Raw genomic sequence first — 21,571 nt, 5'->3', positions numbered from 1 at the left:
ATAATTAAGCTTCGTCAATGGCTGAAAATAACGTCTTAAATGTTAGTGAATGGTCAGCCGATGGGGAATATTTGAGTTCCTTTGTTTTGTTTCACCCCTGACCTGAAAATCTTTAGGTGCTAAGGTTTTCTGATTGCAAATTCTTTAAAGCATCATAGACTAAACATGAGCACACAAACACATGCAGGGCAATGACTCGGCCAAGGTTTACTTGAAATAATCTCCATATTGTACTGTCATAATTTTGTTTATTTAGATATCGATAAGTGAATTTAATCTGTCTTTTTTAACAGTCCAAGCCCCTGTGTTGTGAGAAGGCAACAGAAGAGACCAATCCTGTGACACAGAAACTCATAACCAATACAGAAAGTGACCTGCAGCTCAGCTTTGCAAAACAACGGCGCACAAAAAGCTCCATGCTGCTGCATAAAGAGCTGGACACACGCAGCAAGAGGACGGTGCGCGACTACCTGTATAAGGTCAACGAGGCCATCTCCATATTGTATGCCAGGCATGTGCTCGCATCTCTGTTAGCTGACTGGCCAAGCGGAGTGCCGATCACAGAGGAAGTGCTGGGGCTGAGCTGCCCATCTCACATGGCCTACATACTTGACTTGCTTATGCAGCTGGAGGAGAAACAGCTTTGGGAAAAGGTTGGTGATGAGCGTTTGGTACAAAGTGCTAGTGAAAGCAGCACTTCAATATTCAGTATTAAAGAAAGAAAGCCTTGCATTTATATAGTGCCTTTCACGACCTCAGGACATCTCAAAGCGCTTTACAGCCGATGAAGTACATTTGAAGCATAGCCACTGTTGTAATATAGGAAACGTGGCAGACAATTTGTGCACAGCAAGGATCTACAAACAGCAATGTGATAATGACCAGATAGTCTGTTTTAGTGATGTTGATTGAGGGACACCTGGTGTAATTCCCCTGCTCTTCTTCAAAATAGTGCCGTGGAATCTTTTACGTCCACCTGTGGGGGCAGGCGGGGCCTCGATTTAACATCTCATCCAAAAGACGGTACCACCAACAGCGCAGCACTCCCTCTGTACTGCACAGAAGTGTCAGCCTAGATTTTTGTGCTAAAGTCTCTGGCGTGGGATTCGAACTCACAACCTTCTGACTCAGAGGCACTTGCTAGTATTTAGTAAAATATTTGCAAGCTGAGAGCGCTGGCTTTATTGCACATAAAAAGTAGTCAATGGGGAATACCTAGTTTAGAGAGAACTAAGGTAGTCAAGGTGATAGGGATGCAAAGCTGTGCTGCGAGATTTCTACTGCACTCTATTTTACCGGAATTCCAAACAGATTAAGTACATATCGCTTTCTCATTAAAAAGGGAATCCCTGTACAGATATAAATGGCAAACAAAGTCTTGGAATTAATCTACAAATGAAGAAATCCCTAAATGTAATGGAGATAGAAATTAAGATTCTAATTGGCTAAAAGTTAATTAGATTTTTTAAAATCCATACAAAAAGATTACAGCTTTGAATTAGCCAGAATAGTGAGTTTGAATTTATGTTAGAGAGATAAACTCCAGTGTAAGAGCTCTCTGTTTTTAGAATGTGTGATCCCAGTCATGTCAGTACAAGAGACTGGAACATGTCTTTTTAGTAAGGATTGAAGTAATTACAATGCATTACATGAGATCTCTGACCATTCTGTGCTCAAACAGGAAAGTGCTGTTTTTAAAAAAAATATATTTAGCGCACTTTCTCCCTATCCGCCTTTCCCTCCCACTCCCACTCCCTCTCTCTTTCCCTCCCTACCCTCTCTTCCCCCTCCCACTCTATCTTTACACATCTCTCTTCTCCACCCACCCGATCTCTCTCCCTATCTCCCTCCCAATCCCCGATCTCTCCCTCCTGCCCTTAATTCTCCCCACCCCAACTCCCCCTCTCTCTCTAACCCCACCAGATCTCTCTCAACAGTCGCCCCCTCCCCTTCGCGCGCGCGCCCCCCCAACTGCCGTTGCCTCAGACACATTCAAACGTTTGTACAGCAAAAAAAAATCTGTGAACGGCTTATCTCTTACCGGTCTGATTAAGCACAAACAAATTAAAAGTGCTAATGAGGAAGGAGCAACCTGCAGAAAACCAAGTAATTAAATCCCTCAATTTTTTCCCCTTCCTAATATTATCACTATTTGGAGCTTAATTGACCGCCGCTAGGAGTTTTCCCATTGTGTATTCCACACATTGTTAACTGTACAATTTATTTTCTGTTTCATATGTTTACTGTTTTCTTTTCACTGTTTGCATCAGATCCTGCAGAAGGTGCTGCTCGGTTGCAGCGAGAACATGCTAGGATCTCTGGCGGTGACTGCTTGTCAGTTTATGGAGGAGCCAGGAATGGATGTCCAGGTCAGGGAGTCCAAGCATCCCTATGACAACAATACTACCATTGAGGTACTGCAGTAGCTTTCATGCATATTGTGGTTTAATTTGAATATGGTATCGGGTTACTATAGATAGAGACTTTGGTGTAAGCAATGACATGACACCTGTAACAGAGCAAAACCACACAGTATTCAAGAAAGAAAGAACATACATTTATACACCACCATTCACAACCTCGGGATGCCTCAAAGCGCTCTGCAGCCAATGCAGTACTTTTGAAGTGTAGTCACTGTTGCAATGTAATGTAGGAAACACAACAGCCGGTTGGCGCACAGCAAGATCCCACAAACAGCAATGAATGAATTAAATTGTTTTTAATGACATTGGTTGAGCGACAAATATTGGCCAGGACACCAGGGAGAACTCCCCTATTCTTCTTCGAATAATGCCATGCGATCCTATACATCCACCTGAAAGGGCAGATGGGGCCTTGGTTTAATGTCTCATCTGAAAGATGGCACCTCCGACAGTGCAGCACTCCCTCAGTACTGCACTGGAGCGTCAGACTAGATTTTGTGCTCAAGTCTCTGTAGTGGGGCTTGAACCCACAATCTTCTCATTCAGAGGTGAGAGTGCTACCACAGCTGACACCCCGTGCCACAGAAAGTCCGCTGATAATAATAGATGAAGTGAAATGGGCATTGAGTGGGTCATTCCCTCCCAGTAAGAAGACACACAGGCAGCCTTACATTCTGAGCAATCTTAATTATAACCGTGACACAAAAAAAAATTGCGATACAAAATAAGAATGTGCAGGCCTACAGAGTGACATCTCTGTGCACAAGGAAGAGACTTTACGGAGCACAGGGAAAAGGTGGACATGGAGCAGGGCGGAAGAAGGGAAAGTTAGTAAGCTGCAGATGGGTAAAGGTTTTATTCTGAAGCCAGGAAGGAGAAGAAAGAACGCATTAAAAGTATAGAGATAAATGAATTTGATTAGCAAGATACAGGGTCCAACTACCATTTTTCAGCCAGTTGAATGGTAAGGATAAAAAGATTGACGCAGTCATACCGTAACCATGACCACATTGATCTTTGACACACGAATCTAGAAATGGGAAAGGACGGTGTCCCAACAGAGCATACCTGGATATGTAAACTTACTACAGCGCACTGAGTGTTAAAACATTAAACGTCCAGCAAGTAGCCACTAGGGCAGCATATCAAAAGATGTACAAGCTTGGTAAACATCAATTATGGCACTTAGCCATAAATCCGATATGGTTTATAAGTTCCAATGAAGTGCTTTGCATATTTCTGCACCCAATATTTGGCAAGCTATTAGAAGAATCTTCTATGGGAATAGTGACAAAGCACTCAATTTTTTTTTAACCCTTAGGAGAAAGTTCACATCCCTGGTGCTATTTACTTGTCTGTGAAATTTGATCCTCATTGTGTGTCTGAGGATGGCTGTGATGAGTTGTTGATGTCCAGCAGTAGTGACTACAAGCAAGATCGGCATACGTTCAGTGGGTCATCACACAAATGGATTGACTTTGACATTCCAGGTAGAATTTTCATACAATCTGTCAGTCATTGTTTCAAGTCTGTGTGCCCTCATCACGGTACAGATTGGAATATTTTATTAACGTCTTGCACCCAAGGATGAACCAGATGAAGTGTATGCTACAGATGTCCTGACCAGTATTTTTCAATCCCAATTGCAGCACAGTAACCCTCTAATTTCAGATAAGGCTCGTATTCCATGTACAATCAGAATGACTCTGCAAAAGGAGTAATTTTGAACATTGTGATTCAAAAAAAAAGCAAATTTATAATTTTCCTGCAATGCGGATTGGATAAACAATTTTAGAGCTTGGACAGTCTTTCATTACAATGGTGCAAATACCACTATCAGCACCTGGAAATTGTTAATCCCGACAGATGAGTAAAATGTTACTGAATGAGAATGCACTAGTCCAATGGGATCTTTCTATCAGAGCAAGCAGAGAGGATCTTGGTGAAATCACTTGTCCAAAGGATGATGATTTTTCAGTAATGCAGTGGAGAGTCCCCTTGCCACTTCAATGAGTCACATACACTTGATGGTTGCAGTATACCGTCAGACTATATTTAGTGTGGCTGGGCGATCAAAGCTCGAGCCCCGGCTGGGCGATCAAAGCTTGAGCCCCCAGTGCTTACTGGCATTTCCATACTGGTGTCCTCTGGAAGGAGAGTGCTTTGTTAGAGCTGGGTTGTCTGAGAGAACACTACTGATAATGGGTAAGTCCTTTCCTGTACTACTCGTGTACTTTGGTCAGTCAACAATGCCTCTACTAATGGTGCCCATATAGTTGCCTTTGAGCTGGATCAACCTGTCCTCCTAACTCTGTGGGAGAGCAAGAGTAGGGCATAGGTAATGACTAGAGGAAAATATAAATTTGGGGGGGTGGGGTGGGAGTTGTGAGGGGAGGGGGATAATTGTCAACATGGACCACTGAATTTAAAATAGTACTTAGGATAACTGATGTTACAAATTCAGGGTTAGTTGTCAGCCGTTTCATTACGTGGCCTGAATGTCTACTTTTTATGGAAGTTGACTTCCACTGCTCTTTCTCTACTGGTGCATTAGTGGGACTCGGGAGTGTGACAGTGAAACTCCCTTGTGATCTGGACTGGATCTCAGTGCCTGTGAAGGTGGACTGAGTTAACACTGGGAGAGGTGAAGTTTGGATTGAATTGTAAGCTGCTTTTATTTTACAGTAGGTTAAAAAAAACACAGTAATGAGAACGATGCAAGTTGTTTGATATAATCATTACCATTTCCGTCTGCATATTGTTAGAAAAATAAAAAGTGTGAACGCTAGCCCACTCCATGGGTCTCACTCAACTTAAAAGCCTCTTAACCTTGTCCTACTGATCAGGACAGCAGTTTGCTCAATCGCAACCTTTACTGCTCAACTGACTCTTGGGACATGATTTTTGAAAGCCTCCACAGCCCCCACAGATTTTTTTTTAAAAAAGTTTCCATCACCCGGCTGTGAAACCTATCCCATTCTGTACCTCCAAAATCTCACTCCTGGAACTGGACAGAGGTTGGAAGTGTCATGGTTCAGGTGTCTCTTCTAGCAGTTCTTTCACCGATAGGATTTGGAGCTATGTGAAGATTTGTTTTTAACAAAAGGAGCTAGCTTCTCAAGATAGCCTCATGCTGAGTTGTATAACGAATTGTCCATTATTTGTTTCTTTTTTCTAATTCATTCTCGGGATGTGGATGTCACTGACATGGCCAGCATTTATTGCCCATCCCTAGAGATACATCTGAGTGGCTTGCCTAGGCCACTTCAGAGGGCAGTTAAGAGTCAACCACCTTGGATTGGAGTCACATATAGGCCAGACCGGGTAAGGAACTAGTTGGGTTTTTACGACAATCCGATAACTTCAAGGTCACTTTTACAGATTTTTATTTCCAGAATTTTAAAGAAAAATCTGTATTCAAATTCTCATACTACCAGGGTGGGATGTGAATTCACGTTCTCTGGATTACTAGTTCAGTAACATCACCACTATACTACCGATCCCATCTCAGTGGGTAGTTACCATTTTTCTATCTACTTATCCACAACTCAGCATGAGGCTATCTTGAGAAGCTAGCTCCTTTTGCTAAAAACAAATCTTTACATAGGTCCAAATCCTATCTGTGAAAGAACTGCTAGAAGAGACACCTGAACCATGACACTTCCAACCACTGTACAGTTCCAGGAGTGAGATTTTAGAGGTACAGAGTGGGATAGGTTCCATATTTCATATTCAGCCACATTTTTCACCAAAGAATGGTGATGCTTGATTGTCAATTACATGTTTATTTCTTAAATCCAAAAATTAAATGTCCCTGGAGCGCAAATTGATGGGTCTGCAGGTAGCATTTATTTTTTGCCTCTTGATTTTCCACAACAACATTGAGCTCCTTTTTTAGTGTTAAGTTTCTCAATTGTCATATGGACACTAGTATATTTTTATTTCTTCTAGGCGATACACTGTATTACAGGTTTACATCCGACCTGGACACCAATGATTGGGGTTATAAGTTCACAGTGACCGGAGGCCACCGTGGGAGGTTCCTGACTGGTGAGTATATTGGTACATGGGGGGAAATAACCAATTTCTCTTACTTCATTATCTCCTCTCATTCATTTTCTATTTTTTCACTCTCTGCTAACTCTGCTCTATTCTCTCCTGTCCCCTCCATTCTCAGCCCGCCTTCCTCTCCTATTCTATCTGCATTCCCTCTCTTTCTATTCTCTTTATTTTCTGTTCTGTACTTTTTCTCCTGCATTCTCAAATCCGGCAAGTGGCTTACACTTGATTTTGTTAAAAGCAGCAATGCCCTGTGCATAGAATTCAGAACTTCAGTATCTTGCTCATTTTTGGTAGTGGGGTGAAGTAAATGATAGTGATGAATTAACATTCCTAATTTTTTTTTAAAGTTGATAATATAACCGAAGTTTCTCTTTAATTTAAACGTGGTATTTGTTTTTAAGGCATCTTCACTAAGTGAAGCGGGTGGCTGGACCTACCAAAGTGATTTGTGTATAATGCTGTACCAAGTCACTGAGGTTCGTCATTGTGTTAAAACATTCAGCCCATTTGTCATCTCCTTAAGTAGCCTAATTGCAGTTCGTAAACAATTTTACAACACCAAGTTATAGTCCAGCAATTTTATTTCATAATTGCAGTTCCACAGCGTACATGGTATGTTTATACTGCATTATTGGTTAAATAGTGCAGCTGAACTTTTGACTCTGAGGTAAGTTCTTGTAGTTATTTCATTTCCTTTTGGCTCCTGTTCAGACTCTGATGATGTGTTTTTCTCTCTCTCTCTCTCTCTCTCTCTCTAGGGTTTGAGATACTCAAGCAAATGCTATCAGAGGAGAGGATTCTCCCACACCTTCCACTAGCTGAAATTTGGGAGTGGCAAGTGGGTGTAGCCTGTCAGCAGATGGGACATCAACGATTAAAGGCAGTTCATCTGCTTTTGAAGATATTACAGTGCGCTTCTAACAGGTACAGCAGCAGTCCTGAAAAGGAAAGAGCTCAATTCATATATATGTGTGTTTATTTATTACTTTTTAAAATTACTGCGTACCATTTCAAAATGCATTAAAAATGTCTGTCATACTATCTGGGGCTGCAGATGCGGGTCTGTTGGAGGGGGGCCAGCAAGTAATCTCAGTTGCGAGGGGAGGGGCAGGCCTTTGCCCAGGCCCTTAAGAGTCCATCAGTTAGTTACTCTCCTCTGCCTTATGGCACATGGGGCAAACAATTTCTTCCACTGCTATCTGTCCCGAATATGATATTTGACTCAGAATATCATCTTGCCTTACATCCAGCATATGGTGGATCTCCACAGTTGATGTTTATATTTGCCGGTGTGTAACAGACCCGTCTTGTCTCTGGATTGTTTCTGTTTGCTGGTCTGTAACAGACCCGTCTTGTCTCTGGATTGTTTCTGTAATGGAAGGCATTGGACAGGTTGTCAGCCTGACTCTCAACCCCCTACCAAGAGGGCGGTGCACTGCCTTTAGTCTGGCTCCAACCTTTCGACCCGTCTGGCTTAGGTGATCCTATCAAGAGTAATAGTCCCACCAGCATAGCTCCCAGGGTCACGGGAGCACACAAGCCCCAAATACTCGTGGGATGGGTGGTGAAGAGCAGGCCTCAAATTGTCTGGCTGGGATGCAGGGACCTCATACGTTCTCTAAGAGAGGGGGTTCAAAGAGCCTTTTGATCTATCTGTCTGGGAGAGCTCACTTGCTGTTATTGGGGGGTGTAGGGTGTCTCAAAAACTCTCCACGGAGAGGGAGGTCTAGTGCGTTAAATCCTCTTATGTGGGGGTGGTCTATACTCCTGATGCCTTGAGGAGAGACTTTTCTCTACACATCCAGTGGAATTGTAAAGGAGCTGTTGCTAACACAGATTTTGACTTTTCCTGGGGTAAATACAGTTACAGTGCGGGGTTTAGAGCTAACGTTACATTACATTATAAAATGCCGATCACAGCACCAGCTGCAGGTGTAAAAGTTTCTGTAAATAAATGCTAAACCTTTTAAAATGGGTTTTCCCATTGGTAAAACCTAGTTGTTTCAATGTATTTTGAGACAGAATGATGCAACCCACTCAGGAATATATGTGTGCGAGTGTATGCAGATAGATTAGTGATAGAGAGAGTTCTCTCTCAAAAATAGCATTTAATTTCCTAGCATTAATTTAAATTACTGGATATTTTTTAATGCAAAAACTGATTTTTTGAATCATGAGTAGTAAACGCTACATCCTTCAGAATTGTAACACCTGAAAAAGTCTAGCTGTTATACTTCATTAGGATAAAATATCATGATTGACTCAAATAACCACTTAATTACAAATAAAATGTCTGAGTTTGCAAATAAATCAAAAGTTCCAATGAATAATCAGAAAGCATGCTACCCATTTACTTTCAAAACTTTCATTCACAAACCTGACCTATCAAATCACTCATTATTTCTTCCTCCTGTTTTCAGTTGATATTTTCCTTGTTCAATCACATACAGTTAAAAATGACAATTAGAACTAACATTTTTTTTAAAAGCCCAACTCTGGTGAAGAAGAGCACTTATTTTACCATAAATTTGGCCATTTAATCACCTGCACAAAGTTTCTCCAGCATCCTCCTGCCTGGGTCTTGAGGCTAGAATCGGAAATTTCACCTGGGCTTTGAGTGCTGGGAATTTCCAGTTGCTGGGGACAAATTGTTTGTGACAGAGATGCATTGTGGCCGTCATACTTTTCTGCTTTGTGGAACCAGAGTGCGCTATGACAACCCATGTCACATGACAATCCTACAGAAAAAGACCGGGGAGCTATATCTACTGTGAACAAATAAGTGGACATTTTCTGATTGACATTACTTTAATACTGATGGTAATACATTGATTTTAAATGGGTGTCTTCCAATGTTAAAATAATGCTGATCAGAGAATAGCGTTTATGTGAGATGTACCATGGGTGTTGGTTTTGTACTCTGCTCCTGTGGAACTGCAATGCCATGTGTGTATTGTGACAGCCTAGGATTGATTGAGGTGCTTCGATGCTGATCTCAGACATTACCTGGATTATGAATGAATAGAATGACCACTTTATTCAGGGGCTGGTCTCTGCAAACTCCACAGTTAGAAAATTTGCTGTATTGCTGTCATGTTTAGTCTGTAGCAGTTCTGCAGTAAACATCAAAAACCGCGCTAGCTGTAATGCCACTGGAGATCTATCGTATCTTATACGTACCTACAACTCACTGCTGAGGATATTGCTTATCATTAACATTGTCAACAGAAAAATATTTTAAAATTGAAATCAAAATTATATTAGTAATGGGGCTGAGTATTTGATTTTGGGGAGGGAGAAGAATATTTGAAAAGTGCCCACTGCCCCTCTCTCTGTCTCTCCCAAACACCCCCACCCACCCCCCCCAAAAAGTGAAAGTCAACTACATGCTTATAAATTAAATACAGCTGAAGCAGTGAATGACCAACCAACCACCTGTAAGATGTACTTTCACCCACCTTTTGGTGCTAGTAATTATCCATGATGCTGAACGGTTCTAATCCTTAATTTCAATGCTATGTTTGGGACTATTGTTCTCACCCAATGTGCACGTCACCTGTATGAGTTGAGTTTGAATGCAGTCCTTGCTGATGACGCACAAGTAGCTCTCGCTCTGCTGACTGGAACAGTCTAATGTGAAGCGGGTTTGAACACTCTAAATCCAGTGCTTAGTGGGCCTTGGTCCACAACACAAAACACTGTGTTGCGAACCCATGCCCACTATAAGCTGGATTTAGAGCGTTCAAACTCTGGCAGGCCAGAAGAGAGGTCAGTGTGTGAAAAGTAAATGCTGCACGAGTGTAGTAGCCTGGGTTTTTCTCGGCTTAGTACTTTGTGCTGGTGCTGGGTACCAAAATTGAAAAATGGTCCATGCTCCAGCATTGATATCTGTTGCTTGACTTTAAAATGACTTCCTTGCCCAAAAAAGGTTTTGGATAAATTGGTATGTTTTAGGGCTGTATATATATATATAGACCCGTCCATGGTAGGAAAGCCACTTTTAGTCTGCAATTGCCATCAGAACTTTATGAATGCATTTAGAATGTTTCTATCCCATGTTGTCAAAAAACATCTTACCTCATTATAATGATGCCCTCTTAATATTAGTTTCACTGTCTGGTCATGATGGAAAATTCTGGTCTGAGAAGAATATACTGTCATTACCTGTACAAATTGTATAAAACTCCATGTTCAGCTGTACAGGTTTGATCGCCACGTCTTGCTGAGTTAGCTGATCTCAATCACAGTGGTGTAGAGATGACAGAATTTGTCTCAGTGCACCTGGGTTAGACAGAGGAAAATCGGAGTGGGTTTCCATTCCTGACCCTGATCAGGCTCAGCTGTGTTGTGCTCATGGGCAAACAGCCCCCTGTCTAGGTCATTTGGGTGAGGTACCGGAGGGCAGTCGGTGCCCATGAGAACTTACAACAGCAAGGAATCAACAGCATCATGGGGGCGGAACAATTACCAGGATATAATAGTTTAATTGATTACATAATCCAGAGGCCTGGACCTGTAACCCAGAGAGCATGAGTTCAAATCCCATCGTGGCAGTTTGAGAATCTGAAGTCAGTTTAAAAAGGATCTGGAAATAAAAAGCTGGTACCAGTAAAAAAAAAATGACCATGAAGCTGTCAGATTGTGGTAGAAACCCAATTTGTTCACAAATGTCCTTTAGGGAAGGAAACCTGCCGTCTATATGTGACTCCAGTACCATGCCAGTGTGATTGACTCCCAACTGCCCTCTGAAGTGGTCTAGCAAACCACTCGGTTTTTTCAAACAGCTACCAGCGGTTCAAGAAGGCGGCCCACCACCACCTTAGGGCAACTAGGGATGGGCAATAAATGCCCGCCTTGTTAGAGATGCCCACATTCCCAGTGTCTACAGTTCTCTTGATAATCCTAATTATGATTCATGAAATCAAATGAAATGTTTGAAACCAGTTTTTTTTCAGTCACCCAAGGTACTGCTGCAGTTTGCTCCTATTTGCCACTAGTCTGCGCTATTGGATTAGGCTCTTCTGAGTAACGTCAGCTTGTTTTCAAGGTTCACTGCCAAAATCGTATATTTCATAGCCCAAACATACTTTCATAAAAGTTTTATTTGAAAAGTCAAATAAAGGTTGTTACGATGCTAGTGCTGAATGTGACTCCCAGATTTGGAGACTAGGACCTGAAATAAAAGGGGCGGAGACACTTGAAATGTCCCACTTTGTATCAAAAGTATAAACATTTTTATTCCAATATTTGTGTCTCCATAAATTTTTAATCTTTTTAAAATAGTTTTGTGTTATATCCTGCCATGCTGAAATAAACACAGCTGCACGCAATTCCACAGCTGTGTAGACAGGTTGGTGCAGCTGGTTGGAGATAGGTGTGGGTGTATGCTAGTATTTCCCACGAGTTCCCAATCTCAGTCCCGTGACAGCAGGTGCTTCCCCTCACAGAAGAAGAGTTGTGCTGAACTCTCGCGTCTCCACTTTGGCGTTTGACCCCTTGGCTGGGCAACAGGAGTGAGGAATATAGTTCTTGATAATCCTTCTATATGTCAGCATGTTTATAATGTGCCCTGTGGTAATTAGTTTGTATATTTGCAATGCAAATTTAATTTTTTTTCTTTGTTCCATTTATATAAATGTAGCTGCTATAAACATAGAATCATAGAAGTTAACAACGTGGAAACAGGCCCTTCGGCCCAACATGTCCATGTCGCCCAGTTTATACCACTAAGCTAGTCCCAATTGCCTGCACTTGGCCCATATCCCTCTATACCCATGTAACTGTCCAAATGCTTTTTAAAAGACAAAATTGTACCCGCCTCTACTACTGCCTCTGGCAGCTCGTTCCAGACACTCACCACCCTTTGAGTGAAAAAATTGCCCCTCTGGACCCCTTTGTATCTCTCCCCTCTCACCTTAAATCTATGCCCCCTCGTTATAGACTCTCCTACCTTTGGGAAAAGATTTTGACTATCGACCTTATCTATGCCCCTCATTATTTTATAGACTTCTATAAGATCACCCCTAAACCTCCTACTCTCCAGGGAAAAAAGTCTCAGTCTATCCAACCTCTCCCTATAAGTCAAACCATCAAGTCCCGGTAGCATCCTAGTAAATCTTTTCTGCACACTTTCCAGTTGAATAATATCCTTTCTATAATAGGGTGACCAGAACTGTACACAGTATTCCAAGTGTGGCCTTACTAATGTCTTGTACAACTTTAACAAGACATCCCAACTCCTGCATTCAATGTTCTGACCAATGAAACCAAGCATGCTGAATGCCTTCTTCACCACCCTATCCACCTGTGACTCCACTTTCAAGGAGCTATGAATCTGTACTCCTAGATCTCTTTGTTCTATAACTCTCCCCAACGCCCTACCATTAACGGAGTAGGTCCTGGCCCGATTCGATCTACCAAAATGCATCACCTCACATTTATCTAAATTAAACTCCATCTGCCATTCATCGGCCCACTGGCCCAATTTATCAAGATCCCGTTGCAATCCTAGATAACCTTCTTCACTGTCCACAATGCCACCAATCTTGGTGTCATCTGCAAACTTACTAACCATGCCTCCTAAATTCTCATCCAAATCATTAATATAAACAACAAATAACAGCGGACCCAGCACCGATCCCTGAGGCACACCGCTGGTCACAGGCCTCCAGTTTGAAAAACAACCCTCTACAACCACCCTCTGTCTTCTGTCAATCCAATTTTGTATCCAATTGGCTACCTCACCTTGGATCCCGTGAGATTTAACCTTATGTAACAACCTACCATGCGGTACCTTGTCAAAGGCTTTGCTAAAGTCCATGTAGACCACGTCTACTGCACTGCCCTCATCTACATAGTCCAAATATAGCTGGTATTCAGTGAGTCCTATATCTTTTGGAAACAAACGATGTATTTAAACGGAGCGTGATATTTGGAAATGGGCCCCATTCTCTCCAAACCTTTTTTAACGAATATCATAAATAATTGTCACCATGTTGATGGAAATCAATTGCCTTTACCCCTTGCTTCACCCACCCCCCACCTCAATATTTACATGGCTTTCTGATTGGACCAATCAGCCCACTAACTCATGGCCTAAATCTCAATTCCTCTATCTATTGACCTGTTGTCTCAGCTGCAATGACTGAACAAAATGAATGGCATGTTTTCACCACTGCCATATATCAAAAGGATATGTTGCCACAGGACGTGAAATGTAATTTGTGATTTTGATGGGGTGACTAACATACCTGCCAGATATTCTACACTGGACCGTGGTTGCCATTAGCAAATTTGGCAGATGCTGAGACAGCTGCACTCTTCTCATCCTATTCCCTCTCCTCTTCTCCCCCCCCCCCCCCCCACCCCCCACACCTTGCAAAACTCTTACCCTAAATGTGGAGTTATACTGCACTGTTACACGCGAGTGTGGAAAACCAGTTTCTAACGGTTGCTACCAGTCCCTGATTCTGGAGCTGGTTTCCAGTTCTACTCCTGTTACAAGTTATCAATGTCAGCACCATCTGTGTGACATGCGGTGAAGTCCTGGAATTTAAAGTTACGTTGTCATTTGGCCGATACATTTATACAGAAGCAGCCTTTTCCAAATCCTTGTATCATTGCAGCATAATATGGCAATTTTTAATAGAAATATAACTGAGTTCCATGAAATGTAATTTCCCCATTGCTAGCAACAGTAGGTGCTGTCGATAAATGATTACATGAAGAAAGAACCTGCATATAAATAGCGCCTTTCATGACCTCGGAACGTCCCAAAGCACTTTACAGCCAATTAAGAACTTATTGAAGTCACTATTGTAATGTACCTATATGCAATACAGATCAGAGGCGTGCGACGATCAGAGAGCTTAGATGCAGCATGGCAGAAAGTTTGTTATCCCAAAATGCTCCAGTCATAGATTTGAATCAGAAACAACTCAATATCTTGTTACCATGCAACAGATACTGGCAAACAGACCATCACTAGCAGTATCTTGTGAAAAAGCAATTTTGAGAGGAAAGTATGATGAAGGCAGTTACACCTGGAGCTCCATGCAGCATTGCTCTGAGTAGGGAAACTTTCTTTTTCATTTTAGCAGAACTGTGCAGTCACTGCTTTTCATCATTCTGTTCCAGCAGAGGCTGGGTGGTCCTGACTGTGTGGAGACTGGTGACATCCTGACTTGTGTGTGCTTGCACATTTCTTCAGTCTGATGCTTTACCATATGTGTAATTGTGCATGACGTTTACATAACAATAGTTGAAGTTCTCCCATTGTGGGGTTCATTAAGGTGCCATGGGGGGAACTAGCTCAGATTGTGACAGTTTTTTAAATGAAAACAGGTTTCCCTTAAACAGCTGTTGCAGTAGTTAGAACTCGTGTTCCAATATTGCCACTACAGCAAGATCCCATGAATTTCTGTAATCGCAGAGGTTGGTATTCAAAGATTTTGCAGTTGCTGCCCCCATTTACTTTTCTGGAATACAAGTGTTGAATGCCTAGGAAAAGCCATGATGCACACATGTTGGCAAGCTCTCCATTATATACCAAGGGTGCAAATGGAACATTGTTCAATGCAACCATTGTAGAGCTCTGGTTAGACCCCATCTGGCGTACTGCATTTAGTTCTGTGCACTGCACCTTGGAAGGATATATTGGCCTTGGAGGGGGTGCAGTGCAGATTCACCACAATATGATACTGGGGCTAAAGGGGTTTCATAGACGAGGCTTGTATTCCCTTGCGTATAGAAGATTAAGGGGTGATCTAATTGAGTTATTTAAGATGATTAAAGATATGATAGGATAAATAGGGACCAATTATTTCCTCTGGTGGGGGGAGTCCAAAACAAGGAGGCATAACCATAAAATTAGAGCTAGGCTGTTCAGGGGTGATGTCAGGAAGCACTTCTTCACACAAAGGGTAGTGGAAATCTGAAACACTCCCCAAAAAAACTGTTGAGGCTGGGGGTCAATTGAAAATTTCAAAACTGAGATTGATAGATTTTTGTTGGGTAAGAGTATCAAGGGAAATGGAATGAAGACGGATAGATGGAATTAAGATACAGATCAACCATGATCTAATTGAATGGCGGAACAGGCCCGAGGGGCTGAATGGCCTACTTCTGTTCCTACGTTGTGTGTATGAATGGCTTTGATGTGCTGATTATGCATGCATGCCTTCTGAAAACAATTGCTAATAACCATCTTTACTTCAAGTTGCCACGTGCAAGAATGGTGATTGAGTGAATTTCTGACATGCTGAAAGAAGATGTCTTTTGTGGTTGTAATATTTGTCCCACAATGGTTGCATCTGCATAATATGTGTGAGATGCAAAGAGAAGTTGTTTTACTTGGGTGGTTTGATGAAGTAATGGAAAAAACTGCTCAGCAGCTAGCCACAGCACAAGCGGCTAGTGTAGATGTACCGGGATTTGTTGTATTGCGGTACCTTAATACTTCTAGAAGAAGCCAGTGATTTCCAATATATCTGTAACCCTCCCCAAGTCAGCAAACAAAAAGATCCTTTTTGTTTACTTTTTAATGACTTCAGAGGCTATAAAGTTATCCTATGATCTGGTGGCTGCCTGTCAGATTCCAAGACAACAACAACTTGCATTTGCCAGATTTGCTGCTTAATTGGTGAGATTTTGTAACTTTTATTAGTAGCAATTCGTCTGCCACTCCTGTTACAATTCAGGATCTCTCGCAACTCCTTCAGCTTGGATTCACAGCATAAAAGGCAGCTCCCATAAGGAGACCCAATCTTCCATCAACTGTACTTGCAATGTTATGCATGTTGTGATGGACTAGCATGTCACCGGGCTAACATAATGATCACACTTTCACTGTATTGTTATGTAACGATGCGCACATGGGCTGCCTACCACGCTTACCTGTCTGCTCCAAGAAGAGGTAAATATCACTGCCAGGCCATAATATTTAGGCTAAAACTAATAGATTTATTTACAAGTAAGATATTTACACAGAAGCACAATGCAGCGAGTGTAGCATTACAATACTTAGATTATAAACAAACTGTTCTGAAGCAACTCAATGCCTGAAATCTTAGCAATTTATTTCAGTAGCTTTTGACTGGGAGTCTGTAATGAAACATTACAAGAGCAGTGACCCCTGTGAAGCCCCTCTGGCTGCCTCTGGTGGCAGAGGTGGTGAGAAGCAAGGAACTGAAGATTGCAGGAAAAATCCTTCCTTCGACAAGGGGGAGGAAAGAACAAAAGGGAAGGTCTGTGATAGGGTGGAGGGCTGGAGTGATTAAATGACAAAAGGGATGATGGTGCAAGGCATGGAGGGTGGTAATGGGACAAGTTAAGAAACAAAAGATGGTCTAGATGAGCTGTAAATGGCAACAGCATTACTTTCTGATTTTTTTTAGATAACTGGGGAAAGTTGTTAAAATAATTGAGATAATGAGAGCAGCCAAGCAGTAGCCAGTCTAGAGAAACTTCCAACAAGAACTAGTCTGTAACTGGCCTCATGACCCATTGAGACCACATACCCCCAAGGACTTTCTGAGCAGAGGCCTTAAAGGGACAGGCCAGTTTGGAAGCTGAACTTCACAATGGTGCTCCAGACCACATGTGAGCATCCCAGGGGGTGATCAGCTATTTTTTGTAATAAATTCAAAGCAGCGACATGCAATATAAAAGGGGGGAGTAAATAGCCAACCTACTGGAATTGCTGGCAACATACTCTGCAAATCCATTCTAATTTGTAGGGAAATCACAATTGCTGTAAACCATCTGGTGAGAGGAAGGAAAACCTTCACTTGGTGAGTTGAACTTATGTCTCCAACACTACATGTTTCAGGAAGTTTTTACTGGGAGCCTGAACTCCTGAAGATAGCATTTACAATGCATGGAGGGGTTTCTGCTTCTGGTTCACTTCAGGTTCCCAAAAGAGGAGTCTGACTGCTGATCTGATTCAGCATTTGTACAGAAACTGCTTCACTTCAACACCAAATTTGGAGTATAGGCACACCCAAAGGGTTCTTGCCAGATAGAAGCAATAAATCTGAGATTGGGAGATTTTTTTCCACAGGCTCTGCTTTCTTTCAATCTTCCTGCAATGCATATCGTGTGATACACCAAGCCTGGGAATGTTTGAGATGGCTGCAATAACCTGTAGAGCTGGAGGAGGTTAAAGAGATGGAAAGGGGGTGAGGCCATGAAGGGAATTAAACACAAGGACAAGAATTTTACATTTGAAGCATTGGGGAACAGGGAGCCAGTGTTGGGGCAATTGGGACTTGGTGCAGGAATAGGATTTGGCAGCAGAGTTTTGGATAAGCTGTAGTATATGGAGGGTGAAGGATGGGGAATGGGAGACTGAAGAGTAATCAAGTCTGGAGGTGACGAGGGCACATATGAGGGTTTTAGTGGATGATAGGCTACCGTAGGAGCAGAGATGGAACTGGGCAATCTTTATGATGGAGAAGATGTGGGATTTCAAACTCAGCTCAAGTCAAACAGGATACCAAGGTGCAAACATTCTGGTTCAGCTTTAGTTGGTGGCAAGGGACTGGAGTTTGTGGTTAGAGCAAAAATGATGGCTTTGGTCTTCCCAATATTTAGCCGGAGGAAATTAAAGTTCATCTAAAACTGGATGTCAGACACGCAGTCTGACAGTACAGAGACAGTGGAAGGGTTGAGAGAGATGGTAGAGAAGTAGAGCTGCATATCATCAGCATACGTGTGGAAGCTGACCGTATGTCTGCGGATGATACCAATGGCCAGTGCTTAAATGAGGAAGAGAAGCCTGAGACAGGGGTGGGAAGAGAACTCATTGCTACAGATGCTCTGGCTATGATTGGATAAGAGTGGAACCAAGTGTGGGCAGGTCCCACGGTGGAGGAAAGGCATTGGAGGAAGATGGTGTGGTTCACCAAGTCGAAAACTGCATAGAGGATTAGGAGGGCTAATGTGGTCATGGAGAATGTCATTCAGTGCTGTAGAAGGGATGGAAGCCTACTTGAAAAATTGCAGGAGAGATGGGAATGGATTTAGGAGGTGACAATGTTGTTCGAGAACTTTGGATTGGAAAAGGAGGTTGGAGATTGGGATTGTGGTTAGTAAGGACCAAGGGTTCAAGGGTGGGTTTTTTGAGGAGGGAGTGATTACAGTGGTAAGAACATAAGAAATAGGAGCAGGAGTAGGCCTTACGGCCCCTTGAGCCTGCTCCGCCATTCATTCAGATCATGGCTGATCTTTGACATCGACTCCACTTTCCCCCCCCCCGATCCCCATATCCCTTGATTCCCCTAGAGTCCAAAAATCTATCCATCTCAGCCTTGAATATACTCAACGAATCAGTATCAACAGCCCTCGGGGGTAGAGAATTCCAAAGATTCACAAACCTCTGAGTAAAGAAATTCTTCCTCATCTCAGTCTTGATTGGCCGACCCTTTATCCTGCGTCTGTGACCCCTAGTTCTAGACTCTCTAGCCAGGGGAAACAATCTCTCAGCATCTACCCTGTCAAGCCCCCTCAGAATCTTGTATATTTGAATGAGATTACCTCTCATTCTTCTAAACTCCAGAGAGTATAGGCCCGTTTTACTCAACCTCTCTTCATAGGACAACCCTCTCAACCCAGGAATTAATCTCGTGAACCTTCGTTGCACCGCCTCTAAGGCAAGTATATCACTTCTTAGATAAGGAGACCAAAACTGTACGCAGTACTCCAGGTGAGGTCTCACTAAAGCCCTGTACAACTGTAGTAAGACTTCCCTACTATTATACTCCAACCCCCTTGCAATAAAGGCCAACATGCCATTTGCTTTCCTAATTGCCTGCTGTACCTGCATGCTAACTTTTTGTGTTTCTTATACAAGGGCACTCAAGTCTCTCTGAACACCAACATTTAACAGTTTCTCACCATTTAAAAAATATTCTGTTTTTCTTTTCTTCCTACCAAAGTGAATCACCTCACAATTCCCCACATTATACTCCATCTGCCACCTTCTTGCCCAATCACTCAATCTTTCTATATCCCTTTGAAGACTCTTTGTATCTTCCTCACAGCTTACTTTCCCACCTAGCTTTGTATCATCAGCAAACTTGGATCCATCACACACGGTCCCTTCATCCAAGTCATTAATATAGATTGTAAATAGCTGAGGCCCAAGCACTGATCTTTGCGGTACCCCACTAGTTACAGCCTACCAACCTGAGAATGACCTGTTTATCCCTACTCTCTGTTTTTGGTCTTTTAACTAATTCTCTATCCATGCTAATATATTACCCTAATATATTGGTTTTGAAAGGGAACAGGGTAGTGCCTGTGGAGATGGAACCATTCACTATATCAGCTGGCATGACGATCAGGCGGGGAAGTACCATTTATGAAAACATAGAGAATAGGGCTTAGTACAAATCTAACCAGGGAACGCTTCCCTTTAGAGAGATTGAAAGTTTTTTTTTTAACAAGTTAATTTTAAAGAGCTCATAATCTGAAATGGGGGGCAGTAACTATGGAATTTTAAGGACCAAATATAGATATAATAGCGTGAAAAGGACTGATAGTTCCAACTAGTATTGGCATGCAAATTCACGCCGGATCTTGAAATTTGCAAAATGAAACCATTTAGAAGAAAATTTACCCCAATGTGCCAGCCACAACAGTTGGTTTTCTTCTCGAAAATCTTTTATTTTTGGTAGCATTGTCTCTGAGAATGCAGTGGGGTGCCTGATGGCCCATTATCACCAGCAAAGAATAGCTAGCGATCACCAGTAGTTAACCTTCGTGGTTACAACTGCAACAGTGGACGGAACAAAGCCAAGTCACAGAAGTTGTGATCAAACTGTACAACACTCTGGTCAGACCGCACCATGAGTACTGTGTCCAGAGATATAAGGGAGACCTTCAAGAGCTGGAGACAGTTCAGATAAGAGCCACGAGGTTGATCCCTAGTATCGGGGCTGAGTTATAAGGAAAGACTGGAGAGAGTTGGGCTTTTCAGCCTGGAAAGGAGGAATCTTGTGAGGTGATCTTAGAGTGGTGTATAGGATAGTAAATAGCATGGAAAAGGTTAATCTTGAATACTACTTTAAAATAAACAGTGGGAGTAGGACAATGGGATACAGGTTCAAAGTAGTAAAAAGTAACTTTAGGACTGCTATTAGGAGGTAGTCCTTCACGCAGTGACCAACTTGGAATGGACTCCAGGCAGAGTGGTGGTGAAAATCCTAAAATCATTTAAACAATTAGACGCAGCAATGGAGGGCGCATAGGATTGTTGGATGAATTAAGATGGGCCGAATGGCCTTCCCCATCTATAAGGACCTTGTGGAATGAAAGATGTCTTCAATCAGGCTACAGTCAAGAAAACTGGGAAGTGCTAGAATGATTAGTGTGAACTATAAATCCACGTGGAGCTATAGCCCTATTTGTGTTAAGACAGAGAGACAGACCTTTAACGACAGACCTTTAACAACCTCAGGACATCCCAGAGCACTACAGCCAATGAAGTACTTTTGAAGTGTATTCACTTTTATTGCTGAGAAATGCAGCATTTCCGAAGCGTGTCACAGGGAAATTGCGCACAGCAAATAACATGAAGATTAATTGCTAAAGAAATCAAATTTTGTGTTTTTAAAAATATTGCTATTTTATTGGCTTCATTTTGTAATGATCCAGGGTTCAACCAATTTGAAATCATAAATTCTACATCTTATCTTTCTATAAAAGTCAACATGGGCAAATCTAAATTGGTTTGTGTAACCTGATAGCTGACGGGTTTGCTACAGTTTTTCTGTGTGTGTATGACAGCACACTGCTCCATCTGAAGTCATTACAGTGGTAAATTGCATCAGGAATTCATTGCTGGCTTTGGATCTCCACAGAAGTCCTTTGAACATAGGGAAAAACTGTTTCCAATGACATGTGGGTCGATAACCAGAGATTTAAGATAAATGGTAAAAGAATCAGAGGGGAGATGAGGACTTTTTTTACCCAGCGAGTTGTAATGATCTGGAATGCAGTGGCTGAAAGGCTGGTGGAAGCAGATTCAATAGTAACTTTCAAAAGGAAAAATTTGCAGAGCAGAGTGAAACTAACTGGATCGCTCT

The 21,571-nt window shown here is 42.2% G+C and overlaps 1 protein-coding gene across 4 annotated transcripts in view; it reads left to right on the top strand.

The window, feature by feature from the left end:
- zzef1 (zinc finger, ZZ-type with EF hand domain 1) overlaps window positions 1–21,571 on the top strand; it is a 212,082-nt gene that overhangs the window by 161,466 nt on the left and 29,045 nt on the right. For all 4 annotated transcript variants that reach the window (XM_068007936.1, XM_068007937.1, XM_068007935.1 and 1 more), the window contains 5 exons: window positions 294–653; window positions 2,271–2,414; window positions 3,745–3,913; window positions 6,375–6,473; window positions 7,244–7,409. In XM_068007936.1, coding sequence (XP_067864037.1) covers window positions 294–653; window positions 2,271–2,414; window positions 3,745–3,913; window positions 6,375–6,473; window positions 7,244–7,409 — 938 coding nt within the window. The remainder of the gene's footprint in view (window positions 1–293; window positions 654–2,270; window positions 2,415–3,744; window positions 3,914–6,374; window positions 6,474–7,243; window positions 7,410–21,571) is intronic.

Source organism: Heptranchias perlo, chromosome 28 (genome assembly GCF_035084215.1).
Source record: "Heptranchias perlo isolate sHepPer1 chromosome 28, sHepPer1.hap1, whole genome shotgun sequence".
Classification (NCBI taxonomy): domain Eukaryota; kingdom Metazoa; phylum Chordata; class Chondrichthyes; order Hexanchiformes; family Hexanchidae; genus Heptranchias; species Heptranchias perlo.
The sequence above is the reverse complement of the archived record's forward strand: the minus strand, read 5'-3'. Positions and strand labels throughout refer to the sequence as shown.